At 34.9% G+C, this 24,116-nt stretch overlaps 1 protein-coding gene across 1 annotated transcript in view; it reads left to right on the top strand.

Moving 5' to 3' along the window:
• Positions 1–9,135: 9,135 nt before the first annotated feature.
• ascc3 (activating signal cointegrator 1 complex subunit 3) overlaps positions 9,136–24,116 on the top strand; it is a 184,131-nt gene continuing 169,150 nt past the window's right edge. The window contains exons 1-4 of the mRNA XM_026228825.1: positions 9,136–9,251; positions 9,872–9,979; positions 14,404–14,554; positions 19,592–20,175. Coding sequence (XP_026084610.1) covers positions 9,890–9,979; positions 14,404–14,554; positions 19,592–20,175 — 825 coding nt within the window. The 5' untranslated portion in view covers positions 9,136–9,251; positions 9,872–9,889. The remainder of the gene's footprint in view (positions 9,252–9,871; positions 9,980–14,403; positions 14,555–19,591; positions 20,176–24,116) is intronic.

Raw genomic sequence — 24,116 nt, 5'->3', positions numbered from 1 at the left:
CACCACTCCATGTTCCAGGTCATTTTTATTCATCAAAGAATCCTGTAAAACTTATCACAGCAACCCCCCCCCCCCCCCCATTTTTTTCAGCCCTGGTATATATTAAGCTGTTAAATGGTTTCCATTGTTACTGTTAAATCAGAATATTAGAATGATTACTGAAGGATCATGTGATACTGAAAACTGAAGTAATGATGCTGATGAAAACTCAGCTTTGCATCACACAAATAAATTATGTTTTAAAGTGTCATAAAATAGAAAACCATTTGTTTTCAATTGCAATAATATTTTACAGTATCATATTATAATAGTTCACAGCTCATCTAGAGTGACTATCATGTTCTTGGTCACCACACTAACTCATGCTTGTGGTTGCCAGATGTGAAGAGATTTATTCCCCAAAAAAGAGCTTTTTCCTTTAAGATACACTTTCTGCTCGGTGTTTTTTTAATAATATATTTAATCTGTGCAATCTGGCAACACTGTGCATGCTCACTGATGGCAAAACAAGCGCTGATGATGATATGAAAACATGGTGATCTCTCCACTGATCAGTTTCACTGAACTCGAGTTTCAATAATTGATCTATTGTGTTTGAGGAATAAATGCACTTTTCCAACCTGTGACAATACAATGGAGAATAATGTACATAAATTGGAATATTTGGAACTTATATTAAGAGTTTATAAAGTTTTAACGAGTTTTTTTTGTTGAAAATGGCATGGCAATGTTAGTTTTCAGTGTGCATTAACGATCTTTGAGCAAATTTACCTGTTCGATTTGAGTGGCTTTTTCCCATTTGCGAACAAATTATCACTTAGAAAATGTAATGTGATTACAGATGACAAAACACTAACTAAAACCATGATTTTTTTATTATCATACACTGAAAAAAAAAATCTTGGATTAACTTAAAAAAATTGAAGTAATCAATCACACAAAATATTTGACATTGACTCAAAGTAAATAATTTAATTTAGTTTAACTTGCAAAGTTTAAATCCATGCAACCACTTAAAGGTTGATCAAATGATCAATACTTGAAATGTATATAAAATAAAAAAAATGCTTTTAATACATTTTGATCAATGACTACTCAGAACATTTTCCTTTAGAACAAATATATATTTACTGTTCAATAAACTGACAACATTGAAAATTTTTTTCAAATGTATGAATATTGACAGTCTGCTTCACACAAACGGTAGGCAAAGTTTATTGTTTTTACCTTACCATTATCAATGTTGCTCATTGAAAAATGTGAAAAAATTTCTAAGAACATTTCCATGGATTGTTCTAATAGTGTTTTTAGCGGGTAGTTTTATTTTTGTTTCCAAAACGTTCTCTCAAAAAATAGGATAACGTTCTCTAAAAACATTCTAAAAATGTTTATTAATAACAGTAGTAGAACATTATCCCCTAACATTCTAATTAAGATATAAGCAGAGGTTTAGATGTTGATGTCTGTTTAAAAGTTTGGTTTGGTGTCACCATAATGGTGGTAAGTGTTGGCTTTAGTTGTGCAATTTGACACTTGATTTGTCAGAGTTGTTCTTTAACAATACAAAACATTAAGTGAACATGTGGTTTGATGACGCTGGTTGCTTATTAAGACATCACCACGTATATGGCCTGGTTATCTGGTTTCACCTAATCTAACGCATGGTGGTAGTTGAAAATTATTTAATAAAGTGACTCAATGGGTCAACAGCCTGAGACCCAGCTGAATTTAAAGCAGATAATTTCAAGGGATTTTTTTTGTCGCACAAACATCAAGATTCAGTGTATGAATCTCAACAATGGTGACATGCTTCATGCTGCAATGTATATTCTGGGTACATCATTCAAAACTCATCCATGGCACCCAGAATGCATTGCGGCATGAGTCACGGCACCATTGTTGAGATTCATACATTAATTCTTGAGGTCTCTGTGTGTCGAAGCATTCTGTGGTTCATTTAAAAATAACAGGAAAAATGTGTATGATGTAAATCTGTAGAATCTTATGCATTGCAACACATTTGCTATGGTCACTAGTATTAAATTAATAGCACAGATTATACTCCAAATAAATCCAGTTGAACAGATCATTAGATGATGAAATTTTTTTACATCAACAAGTAACTTTGTCTCTCACTTAGCCATAATATAGTTACAGCAGTAAATACACATTAAATGAACAACAGCAATGTTAGACTATTTTCAGTGTACCTGGTTAAATTAAGTCATAGTCAGTGGAGGTTGGTTAAAGGACACATGAAATGTTCAAATCCCTGTTAAAAAAAAAAAAAAAAAAAAAAAAAAAAAAACACTAAACCCAGCCTAAGCTGGTTGATTGATTTTAGTTGGGGATTTTTAGTTGGTTTTTGCTGGTCAGAAGGCTGGTCTTAGAAGGGTTTTGACCATTCCTTAGTTGGTCATGCTAGGAAACCAGCAGGAACAACCAACTTGACCAAGCTGGGAGAGTTTAGTCTTGTTTTAGCAGTTTTTTTTTTCCCATCAGCATAGAATGATCATCATTAATAATAGTGATTATAATTTTTATCAAAATAATCATGATTATCAGTTTAACATTTATCGTGCAGCCCTAGTCCCAGATAAGGGTGAGAATACTTACGCAATGGAATCATTAGATTAATCTAGATTAAAATGGCTCATTCGAATTCTGCCGAAGGCATTCAGAATATGTGTGTTACCCAAATAAAATTGACAAACAGTAAGTCTTTCAGAAGGGGTTTATCAAGCTAGATGGTGCATTAGAAATGTACATCTCCTGTTTCTAAAATGCATAACAAACCGCTTGAAAAAGCTGTAAACTAATTCCACATTGCACAAGCGGGGACCCGGTGAAGGTTGTACCAGTGGGCCCTGTTTGAAATTGTCTAATTTGTATGTTCGTTTATTTTATTTATTTGTGCTATTTACACAATGTTTAAGGTTTTTTTTTTTTCAAGTTTGTAGGTGTCAAGGTACAGAAACTAAATAATTAAATGTAAAAAAATCACTGGATAGTCTTCAATGTAAAAATAAAATATACAATGAAACCTACATTTATTCAGACACCTTCAACATTTCTCACATTATTACAGTTTTGCTATCAAAAAATATATCTGGTGTCTGAATAAGTTTTGGTTTGACTGTTAAAACTACAAAGTAGTCAAGAGCAGTGAGTGATTTTCATTTTCATTTTCTTGGATTAACATTAACAGCAGCCAGTCGCTAAATTAGGCGCGGTCACTTTAAGAGACGATGAACGCATCCAATATAATACACATCCCATTTTTCCTCAACTGTTTACTTTCACTTAAGAAATAACTAACAGTTTTTTCGAGCATAATTTCCAAGGTGGATTTTTTTGACATATTTTTTGTCGGCACTAGAGCAAAAATAAGCAAATTCGATGTTCAAGTGTTTTGATCAAAACACTTGAAAACGCTTATTTTTAACGTCTCGAGACGCTTTTCTCTGCGTGAATGGCACTCACATTTTCTTCAAAATACGTGAATCTGGTAGATAATTTATGCTCTTCTATAGCAAAGTTTACATTTACATTTATGCATTAAGCAGATGCTTTCAAAAATATTTAACAAATGAGGAGCATAGTCAATTAAAAGTAAATCAATTTATAAAAAGGCTGTAATAATAAAAAAAAAAAACCCTACAAATCAAACTAAATTATTCAAGTCTATATCAGGAAGTCATTAATTAACCTGTTGATGTCTCTAATGATGCTAGCCATATGTCAGCATTGCAGGGAAACATCTTGACATAAATACTGGAATTTTCTTTACAGATATTCTGGTTTTATAGGTGTGTGCTGGTTATAGTTTGAACTGAGTATGCTCTAAAGTGAAATATAACACTATTTAACATGCTTAGAAGTAAAGCACTATTTATTTATTCCAAATTGTGCAGGGCACCAAGAATGCATTCAAGTCATGTTTAAAATGCATTACACAAATTGTTAAGCTTTAAATACATTACGCTGTAAAATGATTGCAAATTATAACCATTTATAAATTACCTGTTCACTTCACATTCAATTCACATTCAAAATACTTTTAATTATTATGATTATTAAATGTGTAAATGTAAAGAGAACAGAAATGTCAAATGAAGAGGTCCTGTATATGGGAGTTTACTCTATAACTATAAACCAGTTAGCCTCAGATTTACCAATACAGAACAGCTCAAGCACACACACAGACAGACGGAGAGAGAGAGAGAGAGAGAGAGAGAGAGAGAGCTCCTGTCGGAGGTCTGGACAGATTGGAGTCTGGATTTGAGCTTGAGTTATTAAGATGCATCCGGTGGAAGCTGCTCCACAGGATAAGACCTTTACTGCAGAGTGCTCTTCACTTTGTGAATAATTAGGATAGGTATCCAAGTCTGAGCGAGACACCAGCGTGAGGCATTCTTGAAGTGCATTAGTGAAGTGTTCAGCACCATTCAGACGTAAACAGATGAGTCCATTCACTGCAGCAGATAGCCCTAGTCCTCCTGTTTTATTAATATTATGATTATTGAAATTTTGGAAAGAACTGGTTTTGATTTTAAGCCGCAACGGGAATATAATATATGCTTTGCGTACAAAATGGTACAAGTAGATCAAGATTTGTATGTGTGTGTGTGTGTGAGGGAGAGAGAGATAGAGAGAGAGAGAGAGAGAGAGAGAGAGAGAGAGATGACAATTGGTCAAAATAACAAAAAAGATGCCATATTTTCCTGTATATATATATATATATATATATTTTTAGATAGCACAATACCAATGTTTCCATTTCAAATGAGCTGAGAAATCAATATGTGGAATAACCCTGATCAGATGTTATAGTAAATAATTGGTTATATATATAAAAAAAGTTCTTCATGATTATGTAAAAACTATTTTATAAATAAAGACAAATACCAACATGAGTTAGATAGATAGATAGATAGATAGATAGATAGATAGATAGATAGATAGGTTAAATGAATTCCCTTTCAATTCATACTTTTTATTTAATTTGAAAAGTGGGAAGAAAATTGGATCAAATTTGAATCGAATGTCATGTATTTACTGTGCGTGTTAGTTTTATTAATTAAACAAAATGTTGGATTCTGAACAATACCTGCACTGTTTCTGTAATAGAAATGCAGTAACGTTTCATTGGACACATTCAATGAACAATGCTCATCTCCATCAGTGTAATGAGGCAATTGTTACAGATATTGATCAGCGTGCAGCATTTACTAAATGAAATAACATCAGGTCTGAATGAACTGGAAGAGGAGGAGCAGACCATAATTTAGAGCTGAAATGATGAAAACAAAGTCAGCAGATCTCAGTTGGCTGGACAGATACGTGTATTGTCTGCTGAGCCGCTCTAACGGCAGCACAATGCTTCTGAACAGATCTCCATAGAAGCACAGGTGCCATAATCACCCTGATCAGAAAATGGTGCAGCAGAACTCTCCGACTTATTTACATTCAGATGGCCTTTGGCGCAAGCGGTCACGCTCATACAGACACAAGGTCACTGTGGGGAGAACCAGTGGCAGCCGCTTTGACTAACACAAAAAGATTAGAGCAGCATCAGTATTGGATGAATGATAAAATACTATATCATCACTACCTCACAGAAAATATGAGAATAAGAGAATGCTTTGCTACAGTATTGCACTTAGTGATGTCACTGAGAAAATTAGAAAAACAGAAATTGTTAGTCAATTTCACAATTACAAAGAAATAACAAGTATCAAATTGAATTGATTGTGCCAAATTGAAGTATGTACACAATGTATATCTCCTTGATCAGTTGCTGATTTCTATTTTTGTCATGATTCATATTTTATTACTTATATTATGAATGCATATTGCACTGTCTTTTTATTTATTTATTTTTTACCTGGGATCAGGGGTGGATATAGAGAATTGGGGGCCAAGAGGAAAAATATAGGAATGGGGCCCTATACATTTGCACACATTTACCAAGGTCAACCTCAAGGTTTCTTTGTTGCTGTGGTGCTTGCTGCTGCACAATGGTGCTCCATAGTTGTGTCCAGTCTTTCTACGTTTTTCATGTACACATTACAATGGCTTTCCTTCATGTTGTAGACCACGAAATAGCAACTGTTGAGATGCAGTTTTCACAAAAACAAAATTAAATTATAAAATGCTAAATCTCACAACGAGTCATTATCCCATTCTTTTTTTTTTTTTTTTTTTTTTAAAGAAAAGGGATAAGTCAGAAGAATGAACTATTATATTAATTTAAAATGGGGTGGATTTTTGCAATGGTCTGAACAAAAACAGCAGATGGAATTACTAAAAAAAATGCACATTCATTCTCTGCCAGTAGGAGGCGTTTTTCGAACATCAGAAATATAGCGGTTTCCACGGTTATGGCTGTACAAGAAGCAGTGCTCTGCTCATAAATGAAAATGCCATTGAAGCTTTTCTGAAGACAGATGGTTCCATTCAGAGATTCAATCATATAAAAACCTGAATTAGTAAGAATGAGAAAAGTGGAAAGTGGAAAAAATCTAGCCTATATCGATGATGGGAGGGAAGTCCAACTGATGAGTTTCCAGCTTAATTGCTCTCCATTCTCCAAAGCACTCTCCAAACGCTGTCTAATTCTAAACTTTAAAATACATTTATTTTGACTTATTTTACCTGCAAATTTAAATGAAACTGAGGGGGAAAAAGTAAAATACATTTACTCATTTATATTATATTATATTATATTATATTATATTATATTATATTATATTATATTATATTATATTATATAATAATATCTTTTAGCAATTTCTAACAATTCCCTCCAAGTTTTCTCCAGCAATCTCCTCAATATCTGCAAGAGAAAGAACATTCCCTGCTAACCATCCTAATACCTACCTGCATCTCCATTTACCTGAGGTGTGCTGCTGGCCACAATCCATCCACAAACCCATCCGTCCATCCATCTATCCGCCCATCCATCCGACCATCCATCCATCCTGCTGATCCCCTGTGTACCTGTAAGTGAGACACTCTTCAGTTCATTATGTCAGTGTTAGAGCATTGCATTAGCAGCGCAAAAGGTTGTGGGTTCAATTCCCAGGGAACACATATACTGATAAATAAAATTATAGCCTGAATGCAATGTAAGTAGCTTTGGATAAAAGCGTCTGCCAAATGCATAAATGTAAATAGTACTAAATTTGTACCCATAAAAATAAAAATTGAAAACTGTGGTTTGCTGTAGTCCTCTTCCTTAACTGTGGAGTCTGCAGCATGTCATTTATAAACAGTTGAATTACTTGACTGTGATTTGTCAGTCATGGCATTCTGAGGTCAAATACTGTTGTCTAATGATTGTGAAACTATAATTGACTGAACTGAATTTCTACATAGCTTGTTTGTGGTTCTTGTACTTGACAAATACACCTTTTAAACACACATATTTACATTTCCTTTACAGAAACAAGAAGCTAAGCGAGTGGTGACTAATAAGAGGAATCATCTACACGAGCAGTTCTCCTGTGGATAACCTTTGAGTATAGAGTCACTTTTTTCAAGTGCTATATAACTGCTGGTCTGTGTTACTACAGGTCTGGATGGAGGGTTTATTTAACACTACACTAAATGACTTTGCCCATGGTCAGGGTGACGCCTCTCTGCTGTTTAAATCAGGTTAGTGTTACGCACTGCTATATCTACAATGACACCATTCAGAGAGGGTCTTCTGAGATATGAACCTCTTTGAACAGCCTTGCCTTGGGCATTTTACAACTCATGGTAACTATGGGGCCAAGTCTGGTGAAAATATAACAGACTGTTTCTGACAGTCCATTAGACATTGTGTATTTCAAAAATTATTTGGATAGAATTATAAGGATTGAAGTTCTATGACTTTACAAGTGCTTTGGATTTAAGCCTTGCAGCATATGTCGTATTGTCCTGCAAACCTTCCTGCAAGCACTATATACCAGAACATCAGTATCGGCCTACATATCATTATGAACACTAAACATCACCAGAATCACTCGAAGGGCTTTTTTAAAAATTATTATTATTGTATCTTGGACTTTTGTGCTACATAATTATCCGGTATCTATATAACCTATCTACCTATGTATTCAGCAAGGATGCATTAAACTGATGAAACCTAAGAGTAAAGACATTTTTAATTTTATTAAAGATTTATATTGAAAAATGCAATTTCCTTTGTTAATCCAATATATATATATATATATATATACATATATATATATATATATATATATATATATATATATATATATATATATATATATATATATACATATATATATATATATATATATATATATATATATATATATATATATATATATATATATATATACTTTGAAGAACCTAGAATATGACATATTTTCAGTTGTTTCACACTTTTTTGTTATGTATATAATTCCATATATAATTCCACATGTGTTAATTCATAGTTTTGATGCCTTCAGTGTGAATCTACAATTTTCATAGTCATAAAAATAAAGAAAACTTTGAATGAGAAGGTGTGTCCAAACTTTTGGTCTGTACTGTATATAATGTATATGGTTTCCAAAAAACATTTTAAGCACAATGTTCTAAACATATAAGAAATGTTTCTCGAGCAACAACTGATTACAATGATTTCAAATTAACAGTTATGATTGAAACAATATTACATTATTTTATTATTATCAATTGTATTATTATTATTATATTATTTTAATTCAAATGGAGCCTTGGTATCCCTTAACTTTTAAACTCTATATTTAAAGTAGATTTTAAACATGATTTGGCTTAGCAAATATAGTCAGACCTACACACACACACACACACACACACACACGCACATTCTTGTTGGGTTTCCAGGTTTTATGGGGAATTTAGATATAGATGTATCAAAAATACAGATCCTGCTTATTAATAACATTCAGGCGTTTAAATTAGATACGTACATTACTGTAACTTTATTTTGAGTCAGGTAGAACTTTGTGGTAATAAGCATCAGTTTCTCAGGGATTGATTACTGCTGCCTTGCTATTTCCGCATTTGACGTTATATCGGATATTGTAGTCCACTAACTATAAATGAACCGTTGAAAAGGGGCATGTAGTAGCCTTACAAAACCACAATTCCCATAATGCACCGCACCATAAGACTGCCGCATGTACGCCGGCTGACGCGGTTCTGACGGGTCCAGCTACGAGAGTCCACTTTACCTCAAACTCTTCACAGCTATCAACTCTAATTTATCAGTGGTCAGTCACCATTCATATTAGTAGAACTTAACGATATTTCTGTGTACCGAGGCTTTTCAGTGCACTGATGTGAACGTGGATAACAGACGCTAGCTCTGTTGTCATGTTCGTCTTATCTCTGTTTTGGTCAGGTTTGGCCAAATTTACACTTTATATCATTTAGCTTATAAACCTTGAAACGCGTGTGTGTGGTTTCGTGAAGTAGTGTTTAATAAGTTTTTTACAAAATTAAGTTGCTGTATTCATATTGTGCTGTCATCATTATATAAACAAACACGTGATGAGATCTTAAACGGATGTAACCTTACATTAGTTATTAAAATATCACGTAACGTTATATCAATATCATAACGCATTAGATCCGATATAACTGAGCAGTCTGCAAGTTCTGTCAGACTTATACTTGCACAGACAGAAAGGATGTGACACTTCAAATTAGATAAAGTGCTATATTTTGTGACAGAAAAAAAAAAGAGAGTAGAGTTTCTCAAATGTCATGGAACTGATATTCTGATTATGCACCCTAAATAACGTAAATGGAAATGATCTGTACCGTCTGCTCCATTAAGACACATAAGGAGCGGTGTATACTGATATTTGTCATGTTCTCACATGAACAGGTCTGTCCACAGAGGAACATGTCTCCTCCTCGGCTCACCGGAGCTCTGCGCTCCTTCTCTTCTGTCAGCAAACAGGACGATTTAACCCAAGACATTTATGATCTAAAGGTAAGACAGCATGAATTCAACTGGAGCTTTGTTTAATGCTTTATTCAATATTTTTTTCATATTTTAGTTTTGTGTAACTAATAAATTTGCTGTTTAGTTTAAATTGTTGCAATTTGGTGCATGCGTTAATATAGAAATCAACTGACGTAATCACATGCTTGTGTAATTGGCTGTTTTATAGTTTCTAGTTCACCCAAAAAATTAAAGTTCGGTCATCATTTAGCTACTCAGCCCAAGTTGTTCCAAAAGTTCTTTGTTCTTTTGAACACAAAACCAGACATGTTGAAGAATTTGTCTAACTGAACAGTTGGTCAGTAGGGTTCATCTGCTGTTTGGTTATCTTCTTTTATGTTCTTGAGGGTGAGTAAAGGATTTTTCAATTTTGGGGGAACTTTTCCTTTAATGATTTATATAGTGCGCGTGTATGCATGCACACATGCACATACATGAATGTATTCTTAATTTGTAAATTAGTGTGAATAATACTTTTCTTGTTGGATCTTGTTTTGGATGCATTCTAAAGTGCTGATTTGGTGCTCAAGTAACATTTATTATTATTATTATTATTATTATTATTATTATTATTATCAACACAGCTAGAACTAAATAGCGGTTTTTATGCACATTTCATCAGCAAAGACGCTCCTGTAATAAGAAGTATATCTCCAGCACGTGCGTTCAGATCAGGGCTGCCCAGTTGCTTCTCAAAACTAGTCCAAAACTAGCCTAATCGCGTTTCCAGAAGGTTCCCCGATAAAAAAAATGCTTCACGGGGTTAAAATATACGTTTTTAACAGGGTTGCCTTGGTAAAATTCACATTTTAGGGGCTAAATATCACACTATTTGTATTGGGGTCACTTTGACCCGTGGACATGAAAAACAACCACCACAGACTTGGCAACATTGGTTGGCATTTACTACACAGAGCCGAAATTCACTGGCAATCTACACAAAATCGATGTTAAAATCACAGGCGATTCTTTGTCGATTTTGAAAACAATTTTGTGTTAGTTGTTGGTAGACTAACTGCCGCTCCACCTTAACCAGTGTTGCCAAGTCTGCAATTGTTTTTCATGTCCGCAGTTCGAAGCAACCCCAATACCAATAATGTGATATTTAGCCCCTGAAATGTGAATTTTACCGAGGCAACCCTTCCCAAAAATGTATATTTTAACCCCGGGAAGCAATTTTTATCGGGGAACCTCTCGGAAACGCGATTGGACTAGTTTTGGACTAGTTTTAAGAAGCAACTGGGCAGCATTTGTTGTGAAAACCTGGCAACCCTGATCTGCTGGAGATATACTTCTACTTACAGTAGTATCTTTACTGATGAGATGCGCATGAAAATCGCATTCGATTTTTTGCACAGCCCTAAAACTAAAGTTGTGCTGCTTAATATTTTAGTGGAAACCCTGATATGTTTTTACTTTGAATTGAAAGTTCAAAGGAACAGTAATGTTTTCTTCCTGGATAAAAGTCCTGAAGCATATTCTAGGGACCAGCAGGCCTACATGAGGTTGTTTTTACATGTTATCATCAGATTCAAATGGGACAGTGTTGCAGGTGTAGATGGGGTCCAACATGGTTTGAGATTTGGTAGCTTTCTGACAAAAATATTTAAAATTTAGTCAATATAGCCACTAAAATAAAAGATAGTTCCTCTTGAAATAGTGAAACAGGTTACCAAATCACTGGAAATAAAATCTTAAAAATGGAGATGGAACAGAAACAGCAGTGTGTCTCGGCTGACCAACATCATTTCAGGTTTAAACAGGACCATTTTAGATTTTAAACTTGCAGAACCACCCATCTAAAAAACATAATACTACCCTGGCTCTCACAACACCATAGGACTGTGATGGTGAGCCTTAGGAAATGTAAGACATGTATTATGGCGTTGTCTGGACAAGCGATGCCTAAACTGTTTTGATCAATCACCTGTAGTCATGTCCACTGCTTGGAACAGAATCAACAAAAGTTAGGAAATTAAACCAATGGGTTAGCTGTGATATATAGATTAAAGTGGATTTAAGGCCACAGATAGTTCTGTAAAGTGCTGTTTTATGCTGATAATATCAGCCTACAGATCTATATCGCTTTAATTAATAGCCAAAACAGCTTTTGTCTCTTTGTAATCTGATGTCCTCTGTTTGTACTTCATTTAATCGTGTTTCTTTGACCTTAAGAGTGTGATTCAAAGTGTATTAAACGAGCTTTGACCGCGCTGTTCCTCTTTAATCTCTCTCTCGCTCTTGACTTTGCTTTTATTGGGATTTGGTTGGAAGCAGAAAGTCACACCTCAGTTCGGTGGTAATTCCTTGCTCGTCTCTAAATTCAGGTTTCTTTATCGCCACTGCTGCTGCTTTTGGACAGAGAGCACAGGGTGCAGGTTTGTCCAAGCGCTCACTCATAGTGCTGAGTTTGAGAGGGCATTGAAGTGCAGATACAGTGGCATGGTGTTAATTTACTTACTGACTTGGTGACATGACCTATCGATCAGACATCACAATCCCGGGCCCTTATTCAAATAACCCTTTCACTGTACCCTGAAACAGCTTATTGAACAAAATAATAATTATAATACTTTTGAAAGGAACTGGATTTAATTTGTTTTATTTTATTGGTTTGTAAGAAGTCGAATCTGAGGGGGCTTTCTCAGTAGCTTTTTTGGTGAGCACCTGGGTCCATTTTGACACCAGAGATCGATTCGTTTGGATATGAACGCTGTTTTCTGTACTGTACGCACACGCAAACTACCAGAGTCTGCTTGAAAAGGGTGGTCTGGGGCGAAAGTCATGTGAACACAGTTGTACACAATCTGTGTGTTAATGTGCTTACTCACATGCTTTCCTGATATGAAACACAAAAACCAAACCAAACAAAAAGATAATTTATGTTGAATATCTGTGCACAGAAATTGACTCCAGCATTCTTTTGAACCCTTTGAATTACATGTATGTGCAGTTTTGTGTTAGAACTTCAGAAATCAATCAACATTTTCAAAATCCCAAGTACAGTAAAGTTAAGAGCAAGCATCTATTCATTTAGCCGTCTTCTGAGTAGTCAAATTCAAATTTTTTTAAAAATATGTTCAGACCACTCATTTGCATACCAACATCTTTGACAGCTGTTAATGCTCAATCACTGTTTTAGATCGACTAATTGTAAAACTGTATAACACTCAAACCGAAAGCATAAATCTAGACTATGTGCTGCTGGTTTCAGAGCAAAATGCAAAACTGACATTTAATTCACTGACACGCTTCACTCGGCAGTGCTAAACCCGGCAGCACATATACTTACTTCAACCCGGCAAAATTAAAGCATGCTGATTTTAGGTTTAAAATGAAAAAAAAGTCACATTAAATGAGTCACATTATGTACAGTGTGAGTACCAAACCAAATCTCAGCGTGCTTTAATGAGAACCAGGCCAAAAAACTTGTGTATATAACGTAAATAATATTTCACAATATTACTGTTTTTGCTAAACATTTTGATCAAGTAAATGCCGCCTTGGTGAGCATAAGACTTCTTTCATCAGAACAGAACCTAAAAGCGTAGTGTACATTATGCCTAATATATGGAACATGCCAGGTGGGCATTTATGTGAACATTTTTGAGAAAAATGCAAACGCATTAAATGCAACTATTAATACTTCTGTCTTGTTAACATACTTCCATTTGTAAGGCATTGCGAATCTAACCAGGTGATGTGGCTTTTAGGAAACTTATTGACAAAGTAAAAACCTGCCTCAGTCATTGCGCACATGTGATGCGATCTGGGAAAACCTGTCGGATGTTGTGCTGGGACGTTTTCAGGAAATTCTAAAAATTGGTCATTTTTTTATTTATTTTTTTCTTCCTTTTTTGGCAATTATTCTTCTATAACATCTTGTCTATCATCTCTGAAAATATATTGGCAAAATTCACTTTTTTTCTGTTTAGTGCAGAAAAATAACAATTTATTGCAGCAAGCAGAAAAGGCTTTCTCTCATGTTAAGAACACACTGCGGTGGTGCTTTCTCTTAACACCACAAAAAAAGTTACCCTATCAAAATAAATAATGTGACGTATATAACATGCACATTTCCCACCACCCGTCTCACTTTAAACCTGTTTTTCTTAAAATTCCATTCCGGAAAATCATAAATATCAGCCAACTTCAGGTAGCCATAACTTTTTGTTACGTTCTCGTTTTGGAAAGGCCTTGAACACAGCTTTCATATGGCATCAAAACCTAAAAAAGGTGAAATCTCACCATGTGTTGGGTTTTCCTAGATGGCATTACATATATATTCACACACACACACACACACACACACACACACACACATATATATAATATTTTTTTATATAAACAAGTGTTCATTGAAATGTCCTTTCTGTTTGAATTGAAGTTTTGTTGAATGCAACTCTCTGCAGAGCAAGCGCCTGAAACGGCAGGAAATATTTGCCCGAGACGGCCTGACATGGCAGAAGATAGTTCAGTTCTTCACCCAACATCTGGAGAAGAAAGATCAGCCGGCAGCCAATCATGAGTTAAAGAATATCCTCCAAGCAGCCAAACAGATCGGTAGGTAATTCATATCTTCAGTGTGTTTGTAAAACAATTGGGAATTTACAGTAAAGTGCACTTTACAAACTGTCGCAGGTGCACTCTTTCAGTGCAGACAGCATCATTGATTTTAACTGAAGTTAGTTTTGATGTAACAAACCAAATGCTTCTAGTGAAGATGGTGTTACTGTAGGTTGTTTGTGTTTGCCAAACACATCTTAATGTGAGTATAATGATTATTTTTTTGTTCATTAAAGGGGACATAACTCACACATTTTTACCAATATCATGTTAATCTTGAGTACCTATATAGTAGTATTGCATTCTTCATATCTCAGAAGAGTCTTTAGTTTTATCAGATTTATAAAAGAAAGATACAGCTTCATGATTCTCTCCGAAAACAGCCGAACCCCTGGAGGCATACTGTGGGTGGAGCTTGTATTTGTAGCGGTTAGTTTTGATATTGTGGTGGGCCGCCACAAATAAATCAATGTATGGGAAACACTGTAGTTATAGACAAATTGGGGGAAGAGACGTCACAATTCCGTTACTTGCAGCTGCACGTGCATTTTGGTGGCAGAAAAACACTGGGAACAAAGGGAGGGAAATGGGTGAAATCCATGGAAAAAGAGAAAAACTGTATTGTGCCTTTGGTTGTCAGAATCAGAAAGCAAATCATATTTATAGAATACTGTCATCAAAGAAGCCATCTGAAGCTAAACGCAGACATTTAAACAGACAGACTGTGGATGTAACCGGCTGTGATTACCCTACTTTTAAAGCATAAATTTGATTTAAACAATAGGTCTACAAAATATTCACATATGCAGTTCATCGGGGACATATCGTATTAGCCCTGCAGTTACTGCATGAAATAGCCTACTATTTAACCCTCAAAGACCGAGACAGCAGCCTGCGGCTAAAAATAACTGTTGTTCTTTAATGTTTAATAACTTTTGAACCGCTAATCCTATCTGAATGCTTTAAAAAGTGATGTAAAGCTGAGATTCTCCGTAAAGCCCAAGATATCATCACCATTTCTTTCATTTGGATATTCAGAGGCACCTCAGTGTACGTGTTTACATCATCACATTTTGACAACATTGATTCATCAGAAGAAACCAATGCATTTCGTTCCTCTGAGCCAAACAGAAACGATTGTTGATGTTTAAGTCCCACCCCTGTGCCCAGATTGGTTCAAACTGACCCATGTTCAACCAATAAACTTAGGTTTTGGTCTTTTGAACTACTATTTAACATATTTCTTTGGAATTATGAATGAACACAAAGTTAAAGGAAAGTCTTTCGTGCATACATGAATACAAAACACAAAATAACACATTTGCATGAGAAAATCCTCTGAAAAAGCCCAGAAAAACACACAACAGAGTACTTTTGACATAAAACAAATCAAAACAAAGATGAAACAATGGTACATGTCTGATAAAGCACTGGAATTTATGCCTTCGTGTTGCTAGATGACGTCCCGGAAAACTCACTCCTGATGCAGATTATAGACAATAATCCAGGATCGATCATGTATATTATGTACTTTAACTAAGTAATTATTATATAGTTCATAAAGATAATTTGCACTGTTTGTATTGTTGCAGATACAGAGACTTTTTGTGCAGTTGTTTTTACTACATGCTGCACAGTTTGTGTTAATTGTTCATATTTAGATTTAAAATATATTAAAATATAAAAAATATATATATATATATATATATATATTCTCTGAAGAAAAAAAAACATTTTGGTTTTGTTTTGCTTTTATGTAACACTCTTTGCATTTTCTTTACTCCTTAAAGGTTTTTGGATGCATCTCTATTTTTATTAAGCAAAATAGTCCTTTTTTCACTTAAAAGCGCAAATAACAGTATTGCAATAAATGGCTATAACTTGCTTGGGGAATGTTATATGTAAACTATTTTATTTGGAATTGTAAAACACCCATATACAATTTATAAAGAAAAATATCCAAACTTTAGGAGTTTCTGTTTGAGTACACAGTAAAAAAAAACCACCCAATTGTTGCTTTGATATATGGCACTTGATGCTGATCCTGTGGCTCAGTGGTAGAGCATTATGTTAGCAGCGCAAAAGGTTGTAGGTTTGATTTAGGTTTGATTATATATATATATATATATATATATATATATATATATATATATATATATATATATATATATATATATATATATATATATATATATATAACCCCCTAAGCCTGGTTCATTTGACTAGTGTGATCGCTCTGTTTAGCAGTCCCTAGGTAAAATCCAAATTTCTCCATCCATTGTTAAAAAAAAGAAAACTTTCTAGCCAGCGTTAGTGAAGCAATCAGAGGAATATTTCTGCCTCCACCTAAGGTCCGTCCATAAAAAAAACTGTTAACTGACCATAAAGAAACTATTTCACTAGAAAGAATTTTGTAAAAATGTATTCGTTATTTCAGCTTTAAAATGTATCTTAGACATCAGACAAACAGATAAAGAAGTAAAAATAACACTTGAAATAACACTTAATATCTCATGTGATACTGTAAACTTTGAACCTGCAATCACCAGTTTTGTTGAATGTCGGCCTCTCTTTTACCAGCAATTGACTTGAAGGTATTTTGGTCTATTTTCCCTCATAAAACAGCTTCATTTCATTAGATTTTTTTATTTTTACATATTCATTCCTGCTTCAGGTCAGATAATGAAAATAATAAGATTCTTCTAAAACACATTTTACTGAGAGTCATTGTGTCCACAGCCTGAACATTTATTTATGCATACTAAAGACTTTATCAAAGGTTTTGTAACCCTTTCTGGGCCTGTGGGCATCCACGTTTCTTTGTTCATACACTTGTGCAGGAAAAAAAAGTTGAAATTAAATTGTTTTCAAAATTCAATTCCGTAATCTTTTACCATATGTCTTCTGGTAAAGGTTAGTTAAAAATTTTTTTTTGCAGCAACTTTGATCTAGTTCATTTTCTTTCTAATACAGTGAAGAACTAATCAAATCCAGCACTGGTAGTAGGGTTACTGAACCACCTTAAGTTCAGGATCATTTTCCACAAGTCATCAGCTCACTTAGCATCTAATGATTCATGATTATATAGCCACCCCTCACCTGAGTGCCATTCAGTTGTCCTGATGAATCTAATTCAATTTGATCCCTCATAGCCCTGCTCTGGTTAAATATCCATGAATGAATCTTGAATCCTTCTCTGTCACTCCATTTAATCTTAGTGTTCTGGTCCTGACGTGAATATCTTGGGTGGGGTAGGAACTCTGGGCTGGCACTGGAGACTTTTCCTGAACAATGCTGATGTGTTGTCTGTCTTATTCACACTTGAGCAATTGCGAACTCCTGGGAACTTGTAGGACCATTCCACATTCATGTTCTTTGTTTTTGATCTCTCTGCTTTGTAGTGCTGTCAAAATTGCTTAAAAATGACGTTTGAATATTCCCTCTAAAAAATACACGAATATTCGAACTATTCGAACATCTGGTTGCGCATGTGGTAAATGACGTGCATTACGTCAATAACAGGCCAAAATAATACAAAGAGACATAACTACTTGTATAGATAGTCTATTTAAAGTTTAAACATATATGACAACGTATTACCTACACAAAAACAAGGAAATGTTTAATGAACGATTATTTTGTTTCTGTTTAGTTTTTTTGCCCTCATAGTTCACTGTAGGCTTGTTGCGATAGTCGGTTTTACCGGTGATACACGGTGTTTAACCCACCTACCGGTCATAGCACTTGACCACCGGCACCGTCCCCATCGTGTTGAAGTTTTAACCTATAGCAATAAAGCACTTAATTCAGTCAGTGACTACGTGCCTTCGTAATTTAGCGTGAGCGGAACGAGCGCCGCAGTAAAGCAGCAAGGGGTCCGATTTAATTTATCATTTGAGGAGAGTGAGGCGAGCTAAAGGATGGCGGAAGATATGGTTTCAAAGCGAAATGCAAAAGCACCTATTTGGAAATATTTTGGATTCAAACCAAATGCCAACAGGGATGTGTTTGATTTTCGTTCGTTGCATATTCGATGGTTGTGCGGTGGTTTGTTTTTTTTTTTGTTTTTTTTTTGCTGAAAAAGCCAAGGCAGGCACTTTATTTAACGAATAGTGAATTTTATATAATTTATATAATATAGTAATATTTTATATAATTTCTTGTTTGATACTTCCACGATGTGTGCAGTGGTTCGTTTTGTTAATAAATGCACTTTAAAGGCGTTTCATAAGTGCTTTTGTTTAGTTTTTGCATGGTGTGTTAAGTTATTATTCATTTTGCAATATGTAATACAAGCGAGTGTCTTATTGTTTTGTGTATTTTTATTAAGAAAAAATAAATTAACCCATGGTTAATTCAAACAAATGCTACTGATTTGTCGCTAATTAAAGTGAAAGTAAATTGAAAGAGCGATCTGACATCATAGTGTACTATCAACAGCTATTTTATCTATGTTCGTAACATTTTTTTGCTCTGTGTAAGAGATAAATAAAGATCAGATAAAGATAAATTAGCATTGTATCAGCACGAGTGATTGCGTGTGTGAATTAGTCTTACCGTCTCTAAATTATTGTGAATCTGTGGGTTTTAAATAGCCTAGTTCCTTCAAAAGTAGAAAAATATGCTTTAATAAGTTTTGAGATTCTAAGCTACGAGTGATAAATCACAGGACAGTGCTGACAACAGGTTTCTGCGTTCCTCTGTGCGCGCAAATTTCACAGCTACTGTTTATATGAGTGTTCGTGCCACAATGCAGCTGTGCAAACTAGGGCTGTCAAAATGGCTGAAAACTAAGTTTGAATTTGCAATTAAATATTATCCAAATTCGAAATATATTCGAATTTAAAATTCATAATTTTAGTTAGGGTGAACAAAAGCTTTTGGCTTCTCTTTTGAGGCAACAAGAGTGCGCATTGGGCAAAATAGTACTAATGCACATTTATTCAAAGCAAGCAGGTTAAGCCTGAACACCTACATTTGTGTTTTTGTGCATGTAAACAAATAGTGTATGTGTTTCTTTTTACATGTTTGCAGTTGGTACAGATCATGGGCAGGACACCATTGAAAGTGCGGGAGTCTTCTTGTTTAAAACATTCTACAACAAAGACCAGATCGGTCATGAGGAAACCAGGGCCATCAAACAGATGTTTGGACCTTTTCCGGCCTCTGCCGCCGAGATGTCTTGTGCAGCTGTGGGTCGTTTAGTGGCCCAGATTGGAGAATCTCAGGTGGATGCTTTCATCCAAACACAGAGTTCTCTCAAGACGGTGAACCGTAGTTCTATCTTTGGACGGAACATTGCTTTCTCATTTGACACATATGTGCTGGATGCTCAGGATCCTCTGCCCTGGTCAGAGGGGACTGATACAGAGCAGGACATGGACTTTCACAGCTTCCTCAATAATCATGTTGGTGAGAGGAAGGCTGGGGGTGACCGAGATGATGCTTACTCAGCAGAAGACCTGGAGCGGAGAAACGCAGACAGCTCCATCCTTAGACAAGAGGTGGAGAAATACCTGAACGAGGGAAATATGGTATCGTCCAGTGCCGAAGAGCTCGCCACTTCTCTTTTTGAGATGCTTGCTTCCACAAGGAGTGATGACGAACTACAAAATGAGGTGAGAAATGTTTGTAAATAAATCTATAAATGTATTTAAAAAAAATAATACATATCTCTATCTTTCAAGAGAACTTCTGTCATGGTGGAAAAAAAAAAAGGTTTCAATCCTGCTGAGCAAATTGGTTGGAGTTAGTTACTGTCGATACATATGTCACTCACATAGCTCATAAGGTTTTAAGCAGGCTATAAATGCACACGTCTGGAATTAAAAATCTATTAGACAGAATTGTTAAACCGTTATCATTGAAGACTGAGAATGGGAGTTCTTTGTGCTTTCAAAATAAAATACTGTTTGGCCAAGCAAGAACAATTTATCGGGCAATGCAGATAAAAAATAAAAATTTAAAAATTAAATTATATACAGTATACACATAGTACACACAGCACCAGACACATAGTTATTTTTTAGTTGATTTTTCTATTATATCTGTAAACCGACCAGATCATGAGTAAGTACCTGATTTTGAAACACACAAACACACACACACGCACACACGCACACACACACACACACACACACACACACACACACACACACACACACACACTGTATATTTAGGGGCCAGGCACCAAAGATGCTTGGGCACCTATTGTATCCATTAGCGTGATTTTTTTTTTCTTCTTCTTCTGCTAAATAAGTCTATGGCAGCCAATAGAACCACTTTCGGGAAAGTTGTGAAATTTGGTGTACTGAGAGAGGACTATGAGAAAAGTCACCATAGCAAATTTGGAGTCTTTAACTCAAACTCTCTAATGCCACCACTTGTCCAAAGTTGCACTCATGTTTTTTCCTCTGAATCCGTGGCTCATGCGGAGTTGATTGAACTCAATTTTCTAAAATCGCAAAGTTTCGTTTTATCGCTATTTTTAATTGTTCGTAAAACCTACTTTTTCGAACTTGTCGATTTTCACCAAAATCGAGTCAGATAATCTTCAGACTGTCGTGACAAAAAGTTATGGATTTCGTGTCGATAAACACAGTGGTTTTTGTACAGCGCCATGATGACATATTGACACCAAACTTTGTATGTTCCATTGTCACCTCATACTGACCATGCCACATTAATTTGGTAACAGTGCCACATATTGGTCAAAAGTAAAAGCTAAGAAATCTTATTACTAGTGGTTTTATTAGATTTTTCAGCCATTTTGACTAAAATAATCTTAAAATGGTTTTAATTACTCATTCCTGCAGTTAGTCTGAGGCTTGCTTCTGTAGTGCTTGGCCCTGTAATTGCTGCTTGCAGTTATACTTATAATGTAATATAATGTATAATTTGAAGCTTGACTTACTTTGTCTACTTTGTGCATTGACTGTACATCAGCATAAATAATACATTCTGTCAAAGATCAGAGAACTGATAAAAATCTGTTCACGAAGGAAATTGGACAAGTCCCATTGTAACCTTGTGCCTCAGCATTAAAAGTTTATATTTGCAATTAATTATTGCATGCACAGAGTGTACCAAGAGTGTTGTCCACTGTGAATAAACCCACTTGTCGATCTGTTTAGCAAACTGAAGATCGCTCTGTCGTACCGCATTCATTGAGTCCCACAGGAATCTGAAGGCCTTTCTGGTAAACAGTGTTCTGGTATGATATGCACGCATAAATCCTCAAGGTAGACAGATACACACATTTGTTTAAAAAGAAATTAAATAAACATTGATAATAATAAGAAATGTGTCAGGGGCAGCAAATCATCATATTAGAATGATTTCTGAAGGACCATGTGACCTGACTGGAGTAATGATGCTGAAAATACAGCTTTGCATCACAGGAATAAATTACATAAAAAATCGAATAGAAAACTTATTATAAATTATAAAATATTTCACAATAGTACAGACTTTAATATATTTTTTGATCAAATAAATTAAGTCTTGGTGAGTATAAGTATAACAAAAACTTTTGGGCACCAGCCAGTGTGTTACATGGTCAACATATATTTTTTAAATATAAAAAGAAAAGCTTAATTGTTTTTTTTTTCCATTTGTAATAAAATTATTAGTTGCCTTTTTTTTTCTCTGTGTGTGTGTGTGTGTGTTGTGTGTGTGTGTGTGAACATGAACACGTGACTCAAGTTAGTTCCAATCTGCTCTGAATATTTAGATTTTTAGAAATCACACAGAGAAGAATAGACTAGGTTTTAAGCAACTTTGTAGGCTAAAATTATAAAACACTATGACCCAGACTGCATTAAGGTTCTATTGAGAAAAATAAATAAATTCGGACCCACTTTATATTAAGTGGCCTTAACTACTATGTACTTACATTTTAATTAATAATTTAGTACAATGTACTTATTGTGTACATACATGTTTTTACATTGTACTTATATTTATAAAAAAACTACATGTAATTACATCTGTATTTAATTTCTGTAATTACATTTATAATTACACTGTTGACCCATACTTTACACCTTAACCCACCCTTAAACTTACCCATACCTCCAACCCTCTCCCTAACCTTACCCCTATCCCACCTCAATAGCAGCAAAAGTGTTTTACAATACAATATGAACACAGTAAGTACATTGTACTTATTTTTTTATGTAAGTACATAGTAGTTAAGGCCACCTAATATAAAGTGGGACCTAATAATCTATAGAAACTACAGAATGCTTTTGGTGGCAAAACCCATAATGTTCATTATGGCACTGTTATTATTATTCTATGGCAGGAAGTATGACATTGTATTTACAGTAATGCCTTTATAGGCCCTTTGTGAGTGGTACTGCAAAACCGTAGGCTCAGAATGCAGGTCGTATGTGCTGTTTTTGATGTGTAATCCTCGATGATAGTGGTAGTCCCCTGTGCCAACATTGAGCACTGTAGTACCTGAGTTACATCGTGTTCTAATGATCCTCACGTAGTTGACATTTTGAAGCCAGCTATCCCACTGACACATTTAGATGTGGGGATGGCCTTTGTGTGCCTTTCTCTTCACTATTCTCAGCACGTGTCACTCCAAAGTCAACAACAGAAAAGTTAAGAGGCTGTCCATTCACTGCCATTAATCCTGACAGTGACAGTGTGAAGAGCAGCTATTGGTATTTCACATTTACAGATATCATTTATATAGTCAAATTACAGTAATATGAATAAGACTTGACAGTTAGAAAAAAAAAAATCCATGTCACTACAAAAACCTTAATGAGTGCAAAAATAGGCTTAATTTTAGTATGATGTATGACCTTGACATATCTCGAGTTTCTGTGAAAATCACCCATTCATGAACAAATAACACTTTCTGTGATGGTGGAAAATAATACAATTAGCAAAATAGCAATATAAATGCATTTGAATAATACAAAGCACAAAAGGCAGATTAATTCACTTGTAATAGTCTCTGGAGAGGACAGGAAATGTGTATCTGCCAGAATGAAAACGCTTTGTTCTCTCAGCATGGAAGTGCACATTTGTCAAATTTACAGATTTAGTTTAGCAACCCTGCAGGACTGCTAACTGTACAACAGATCTGCTGAAAAGATTTTACAGTCATATCAGTGAAGCTGTCATATCAATACCATTTTATTGTTATTTGGCTTATAAAATCATTTTGGCAACAGAGTGATTTTAGATAAGACAGGATGTGGAGAACAGTGGTTTTTACCTGAAGTCAGCTCAGATGAATGAAAGATGCAGCAACATAAAGGTTCATTTACACTAGGAAAACTTGCACCATGACCTGTTTCCTTATGAGCTCCTTCACATTTTGCACTGCAATAAAAATATTTTTTTACTTTATCAGTGTTTTTTAGGTAATTAAAAAAACAACAACAAAAAAAAACCAATAATATTATTTTTAAATGAAAATGAAAATTGGCTGTAAATGTACTCCTCATCAGGCCAGCCAAGATTTAGTTGAGTTTGTTTGTTTCTCTGAAGAAATTTGGAGAAATGTAGCCTTCCATCACTTGCTCAGCAATGGATC

The sequence above is a fragment of the Carassius auratus genome, chromosome 41, assembly GCF_003368295.1.
Source record: "Carassius auratus strain Wakin chromosome 41, ASM336829v1, whole genome shotgun sequence".
Lineage (NCBI taxonomy): Eukaryota > Metazoa > Chordata > Actinopteri > Cypriniformes > Cyprinidae > Carassius > Carassius auratus.
The sequence above is the reverse complement of the archived record's forward strand: the minus strand, read 5'-3'. Positions and strand labels throughout refer to the sequence as shown.